Source organism: Arachis duranensis, chromosome 5 (genome assembly GCF_000817695.3).
Source record: "Arachis duranensis cultivar V14167 chromosome 5, aradu.V14167.gnm2.J7QH, whole genome shotgun sequence".
In the NCBI taxonomy this organism is placed as follows: domain Eukaryota; kingdom Viridiplantae; phylum Streptophyta; class Magnoliopsida; order Fabales; family Fabaceae; genus Arachis; species Arachis duranensis.
The window spans coordinates 53,305,100-53,312,534 of NC_029776.3; the positions used below are offsets into that span (position 1 = coordinate 53,305,100).

At 41.0% G+C, this 7,435-nt stretch overlaps 2 protein-coding genes across 2 annotated transcripts in view; both read left to right on the forward strand.

Annotated features, from left to right (window-relative positions):
* Window positions 1-1,311, forward strand: part of LOC107489535 (protein FAR-RED IMPAIRED RESPONSE 1-like) — a 3,718-nt gene extending 2,407 nt beyond the window's left edge. Inside the window, exons 4-5 of the mRNA XM_021143869.2 lie at window positions 770-1,059; window positions 1,146-1,311. Coding sequence (XP_020999528.2) covers window positions 770-1,059; window positions 1,146-1,311 — 456 coding nt within the window. The remainder of the gene's footprint in view (window positions 1-769; window positions 1,060-1,145) is intronic.
* A 391-nt stretch (window positions 1,312-1,702) lies between these two features.
* On the forward strand, window positions 1,703-2,907 carry LOC107489536 (protein FAR1-RELATED SEQUENCE 5-like). The gene is made up of 4 exons (XM_016110289.1): window positions 1,703-1,727; window positions 1,796-2,011; window positions 2,124-2,680; window positions 2,776-2,907. The coding sequence occupies exons 1-4, from the start codon at window positions 1,703-1,705 to the stop codon at window positions 2,905-2,907; spliced, it is 930 nt and encodes a 309-aa protein (XP_015965775.1).
* Window positions 2,908-7,435: the final 4,528 nt, after the last annotated feature.

Genomic DNA, 7,435 nt, shown 5'->3' on the forward strand with positions numbered 1-7,435 from the left:
GTATCTCTTAGATTCCCCCACAGAATCTTCGTGGTATAAGCTAGATAGATGGCGGCATTTATGAGGATCCGGAAAGTCTCACCTTGTCTGTGGTATTCCGAGTAGGATTCCGGTAATGAATGACTGTGACGTGCTTCAAACTTGTAACCTGCTGGGCGTTAGTGACAGACGCAAAAGAATCAAGGGATTTTATTCCAGAAGGAGCGGGAACCAACCGGTGATTAGCCGTACTGTGACAGAGTGCGTGAGCATTAGTTTTCACTGCGAGGATGGGATGTAGCCATCAGCCATGGGTGATGCCTCCAGACGATTAGCCGTGCGACTGACAACCGCATAGGATCATTTTCCCGAGAGGATGAAAGTAGCCACAGTTGATGGTGAACCCCTATACAAAGCTTGCCATGGAAAGGAGTAAGAAGGATTGAGTAGAAGCAGTAGGAGAGCAGGCGTCCTTGGGCTCTACAGCATCTCCATCCGCTTATCTGAAATTCCCACCAATGAATCTGCATAAGTATTCTATCCCTTTTATTATTCCTTTTTATTTATTATTTAGTCCAATAATCACAATTACCCTTTAATCTGCCTGACTGAGATTTACAAGGTGACCATAGCTTGCTTCATACCAACAATCTCTGTGGGATCGACCCTTACTCACATAAGGTTTATTACTTGGACGACCCAGTACACTTGCTGGTTAGTTGAACGGAGTTGTGTCCACTCGTGCCAAAAATCCTAAGTTCCACAATTCTACATTAAATGCAAATCAAAGAACAGTGATCACAATTTCGTCCACCAGTCCGCAAACCTGGGTTTTTCAGAAAAGGATGTCAGAAATTACATCACACGCAATCTCCGATGTTCCGATGACAACGAGGACTTCCAGGGGATGATGAATTATTTTGTTCGAATGAAGGAGATCAATCCCAACTTCTTCTATGCAATAGATGTTGACGATGCTAATAAGTTTAGGAGCGCACTTTGGGTAGATGCAAGGTGCAGGGCTTCGTATGAATATTACGGAGATGTGGTGTCGTTTGACACCACATACAGAAGAAACAGGTCTGTATATGTATTTGTAAATAGCAAGAGCAGTTATTTCTGGATTTTCTAGTGTTGCCTCACAGTTGTCGTTTCTCTTTTCCCAGGCATGGTCTGCCGTTTGCATCCTTTGTAGGTGTAAACCACCATGAGAAGTCTACTCTTCTTGGCTGTGCTTTACTTGGGAGCGAGGAGATCCCTAATTTTGAGTGGGTTTTCACGCAGTGGGTGAGATGCGTCGGATCTGCACCAAGGGATATTATCACTGACTAGTGCAAGGCGATGACTGGGGCTATTAGGAATGTCCTACCCGACACTGTCCACCGATGGTGCATCTGGCACATAATGAAAAAATCACAATTCAAGCTTGGTGGATACGCTAGGTACGGAGAACTGCATGCAGTGATGAATCACATTGTGTGAAATTCTCCTTCGATTGAATCATTCGAGTCTGATTGGGCTGGTTTCATCAAACAATTCAAGTTAGGCCAAAACAGATGGTTAGCAGGTAGGTGATTTGTGATTTCTAGTTGGTTGAAATAGATTGTTAAAATAATTCCATTCTGTTGGTTTCTAGTTATCTATTTATACACATCATGTGATTTGTGCCATCTAGATTCCGTTCATATTATTTTTATAAGAAATGTAGCTGATTTTTCTATCGATGGCGACAGTGGATGTTCCTTTCAGTATATAAAGAGATGTTTTTTCTATCAGTGTGTCTGGATGTTCCTAACCATTTGTTTCTTTTGGGCAGACCTTTACGCGAATCGACGGAAGTGGGTTCCAATATTTTTCAAGAGTGAATTTTGGGCAGGCATGAGGAGTACACAGCGTAGTGAAAGTATGCACGCGTTTTATGGTGGATATCTGCATTGCAAGAGTGGGTTAGTTCAGTTCGTCCATGAATACGACAATGTCCTCGGAACCAAGGAGCGAAAGGAGCTGGAAGATGATGCTGCAGACTCGAAAGGTTTTATCCCATGTATAGGAAGCACGGGCATTGAGAGACAGTTTCAGCAGAAAAAAAGGAGATACAATTTCTATTACGGTGGATGAGCAGAAGTTTTTCTGGGGGAAGCCAGTCTACCATAGTTTTAGGGTCGACTATGACCCTTTGAGTCAAAAGGGTCAGTGCGAGTGCAACAAGTTTGAATCCGCTGGTATATTGTGTTGCCACACCCTTGCGGTCTGGTCATACTACAGAGTTGACATAGTACCGAGCTGCTACGTTCTTCCTCGATGGAGTAAGAATGTCATCCGCAAGCACACTTATGTCAAGAGTAGCCATGACGTGGCTCGGAGTGATGAAAGCAACAACTTGTTCAGGCATCTGTGTTCAGAGTTCTATAACGTTGCACAGAAGTTTGTTGCTTGTGATGAGGAAGCAGCCATCTTGCGAGCTGCCCTTTCGGATGCAAAGTCCAAGCTGATTGATTACCGTGCCAGCATGCGTTCCACTACTGCTGCTACGTCTCAGAATACCGTGCCCACACAGAGCACAGGCGGTGCGATTGTACATGACATTCAGGGACCCTCAAGAGTCAAAACCAAAGGACGACCTAAGGGTAAGAGACTTGGAGCAGAGTTGGACAAGTCAATTAAGAAATCAATGCAAAAATGGAATAGGAAATCTCACCTGGTATGTGTTAGAAGTTTCTTATATTTTAAATTTTTATTACGCAATGGTGTTCTTCATTAATGTATGTTGTCATGTTTGTGTTGTGCATCTTCTAGGATGAGGTTGACCTCCCGTCAGATAATGATCGTTATGGGTATCTTAGTAAAAGATTTGAGGATTCTACTATGTGGAACTCAACGGAAGGTGGCGGATTCATGCACCTGTTGAACTCTTTTAGGCATATATAGATAGGTTTATTGGTGCTAGTTAGGTGTCATTCTACATATACAACTTAATAAACTATGCCCTTTTCTATTTTGTCACTAACGGTTATCATATTTTATTGTAATCTTTTCAATGTTACAAAATAGAAGACAATAAAAATCACGATCGATAAATGGTGTAAATCTACCGTTACAATGTACCAAGGGAATTTTAAACAATAAAAAAAGGCACTGAACGCATTGATATCTCAATGCAGTGCAAGCCGTCGCTAATGCGTAACACACGTAACAAAGAAATCATATACAAAACCATCCAATTTAGTTAACAGAAGAAACATCCGAGTGCCTACCAAAGACACCATCCACCTCAAATCCATGCAATGCGTTAATTACCAGCAACTTCACAATAGCCATCACCAAAAGAGTTATATAGACCGATCAGAGTTCACTCAATATTAAAAATGTGAAATGACTTGCTTAATGATCTAGTGACATCACTAACTTGGAAGAATATTGCTTGAGAATCCTGAAATAACTGATAAATGAAACCTGCTGACGAATATCTAACAAAACATGAGCCACTCACCCAGCAACGAAATAATAACAAGTTCAAATGCTTTAAACCTGAAAAAACATAAAACGAATCCAGAACCATCCAATATACAATGAGAAGAAACATCCGAGTCCCTACCAAAGACACCATCCACCTAAGATCGCATCTACTGTGGTCTGATCACGACCGAAGGCCGTGCAATGTGTTAATTTTCAGCAACATCAAAAGTCAAGCAGTACAAGAAAAATGATAAAGAAATAAAGAACACCATGAGGGTCAATGGACAACATTGCCATTTAAGCATAGACATGACCAAAAGAGTTATATACACCGGACAGAGTTCACTCAATATCATCAGTATGTAATGAATTGCCTAGTGAACTAGTGACATCACTAACTTGAAAAAACATTGCACGTGAATCCTGAAATAACTAATATATGAAACTTGATGTGATGTTTCTAACTAAACATGAACAACTCACTCATCAACGAAGTACTAACAATTTCAAATGCTTTAAACAATACAAAACATAAAACAATTCCAGAACCATCCAATATATAAAATAAAAGAAACATCCTAATTCCTAACTCAAGCACCATCCACCCAGAGGTTTACGATTCATTGTCACCATCAACTTGAGAGAATCACCAACATGAAATGATAAACCTGCGGCGAAACAGGAATCATCAGGCTCACATGAAACTAGCAAAACATAGATGTAGTAACAGATGTGTCTATAGTGAAGCTTTCCTACATAGTAAAAATTTCTACTTCTGTTGTCTTCCCCCCTTTCTCGGCTTTCTTGTGGGTAACCCCGCACGCTGCAGCATGCTCCTCGTGCTCGGTGCTGTGAAAGGCGATTTCACAGCCTTAGACTTTTTCCTAGGCTGGTTTCGGCGCACATAATTGCTTTCCAATGCCTGCAGCGCCTTGCCAATTTCTAAATTATGAGGACCCATCACTATGTCTAGAATTATCTCCTTCCTAAACTCCTGTACAATGTCCTGCATGACAATTATGTGTTGGAGGATAATTTTAAAGACGAGAAAGAAATTGACCACAAATGGTTTGAACCTAATTTTGATGAAAAATTCACCTGGTCCCAATGCTGTAATGGTTTATCCAAACCCCAAAACTGCATGAATTTGATTACGAATACACCACAATCACAGCTACATGTACAAACACAGAATATTACTTCTAACCATGATATCAATATCTAGTGAAGTGCTATTAAGAATATTGTTATGTGTATATTTAACTGACCCGTTATCTTGTTGTGGGACGCTAGCATAGAAACGAGGTAGGCCGTTCTTCGTGTGCTCATATGCGGGCATGGAGACTTTCGCCATGTCTTCAATGAGTCTCGCCTAGAGATCAGCAACACGTTAGAAATCATTCAGTTTCAATTACCAAGTCTAATGTCGAACTAATTTGTTGTTGTATACATACCGCATAAGCATGTAATTTTACTCTTTCATTGTTAGGCACTCCGGTATTCATACTATCCAGCACCCACAGCCGTTTCTGAGCAATCTCAAAGGCATACAGCCACCAATGACGATCGATACAGACTGGGGCAAACCACTATGATGGAAACAGAAATATATATTTTCATGATCAAGTTAGTAACCAAATAGATATATATGTAAAATTTCTAGAATATTTAACGTGTTGCAATAAATCTATTGAAATGAAAGCCAACGACACATCAATTAAGCACACTCAAATTCAAGTGACTGAGACACGAAAAACAAAAACCATATTCAGAACCATCTATTTGTCAATTAAGGGGAACATCCCATTGCATATCACAAGGAACATCCAACTAATAAACTCCAGGTTGTAAGTACTTAAACAAAAGCATCAACATTCAAGCGTTAAATAGTATAAGAAGTATACAGGTTTGTTCATGTAGCGAATTAACTTACCCATTTTCGCATGGAAGCTGCTATCTTGTCAAAAAAAATCGAATCATCACCAAAGTTAGGACCCAGCCCCACATAACTAACGGTGGGATCCTCCCTGAAGGAAGCCAAGTTCCTCTTCTGCAACACTGTTTCCTGTTAAAAAATGACTATTTAGCTCCAGATCTCAATTCATTATCGATTAGAATACGTAAATTCGTGCATACCAAAATTCCGGGTGGTATACAGTAAAAGTCATCCTTAAACCGCAGTGATTCAGAATCATTGAATGTTGAACACATCCACTGAACAATCTGCATAAACAAAAGTCTAAATTGCATTAGCGTCATATGTTTTATCCAATATATATATTAAGAAACATATTCATTATGTCAAAGAGTTAGTATATTATACTTACGTTGCTCGTGACCCAGTGCCGGGGCAGCAGTGAGCAAATGTCGTCTCGGAGCAAAGATAGATGCTGCCTCCCTTCATAGGACGCCAAAACCTCGCTTTGCTCCAATGATCTATTGGCCGCCCATCGTCGGACTCGCTCCTCATCATCCTCGTCGATCTTTCGCCCTTTTAGAAGTGGATGTACCTTTACAGGAGTACATTGGGTATAATGCTGTTCCGTCCCAGCATCGCCCAGTGAGATTTGCTTTCCTGGTGGGCTAGGAGTCATGCAAGATGGATTGGCTGGCATCACGGCCTGTAGTGGACTCGTATTCTGCAGTTGCTCAAAGTATTGCCATATTCATTCACTCTCGGGGTCTCGGTTCGACAAGAAATTGGGATTACTGCAAGCGAGTCAGCCGATGTTAGAGAAATGGCAGTTGTATACGGATACAATCCTTAACTCACTAACAAGTAAAATAGACCAGAAAATGAGTTAGTTTTGGTTAGGATACTTGCCCGTCGAACTCCCATTCTTCATGTTTCACTAGCGCAACGGAGAGTGTTACTGCATCGGGAAGGACAGAGACTGGTGTTTCATGGGTTCCATTGTCCTGATTGACGTTTCCTTCTGTTGGTTCGTCAGTTGTTTTTTTTTGTCATCTCCCTTATTATAGAGTCGGCACATCCGCTTGGCAAGAGGCTCATTCTCCTCATCATCATCAGTGCCACTTGGGAGATCCTTTTTCTCATATTTTTTGCGGGACAGCTGCGTGGTCGGTCCTTTTCAGCCTCCCCCCTATTTTTCGCAGCTCCCCTGTTAGGCTGTTTTACGTACAACAAATAAGTTGGGTAAAGAAACATCCAAGTACATTTAAATGACAACAGTAAACGTAAACAAAGCTAATCAATGAATTAAGCAGTAGATAACGGTAATCGCATACTCACCCCCTTGCTTGTTTCTGATCGTTTGGCGCGCCGTGAACTTCTCGCTGTTGGAGGTGGAGATGATGTACGTCCCCTTGGTTGTCTTTCATTTGAAACCTGCTTACTCTTTTCACTGACTGACCTCTACTGTTATATGCAAGAGCATGAACCAATTTAACAACGGCGAACTAAGCTAGTTAACATGCTCAATCAGTAAAACGTGCTCACCTTTGGCAGCACCGATTGCTTTTACCGACGCTTCTGTGGTTCCTTTTTCCCCGGTTTCTTCCTGCCAGCTTGTGGTGACTGGCCCTTTATGTCGTCACCTACCCCATGTCTAGTTAATAGGCGCCCCTGAATTAAGCAACGAAGATAATCAATGATTTTTGAGAAACCCCCAAATCCCCATGTATATCTAATAAAAACTAATGATTTATTTGTGAAATTCAAAAATGGAATTCATTGATGTTTGTCTATTGAGCTCCGACTTCATAACGTCATAAATTAACCGATGATGAGATAGAAACGTGTACCTCGGATATAATATAATGCGCTTTCTTTTCAAGACTCTCCGAGGTCCACGCTTCGAGCCATGGCTCATGCTCAAGACAATTATCAAGCACACCATATTGCAGACGCTGAAAGTAGAGTATCTACACAGAGGATGGGCCAATTTTAAGTTATCCATGAAACACTCAGATGAAATCAAACACGGAACCATCTAAAATTAGTGAACAAAGATTCAAGTAATTCAACAATATATCAGTA

Coding starts and splice junctions, on each gene's coding strand:
- LOC107489536 (XM_016110289.1), top strand. CDS start 1,703: ATGGCGACAGTGGATGTTCCTTTCA. Junction 1,728..1,795: donor GACAGTGGATGTTCCTTTCA/GTATATAAAGAG, acceptor TCTTTTGGGCAG/ACCTTTACGCGAATCGACGG. Junction 2,012..2,123: donor TGATGCTGCAGACTCGAAAG/GTTTTATCCCAT, acceptor GGGGGAAGCCAG/TCTACCATAGTTTTAGGGTC.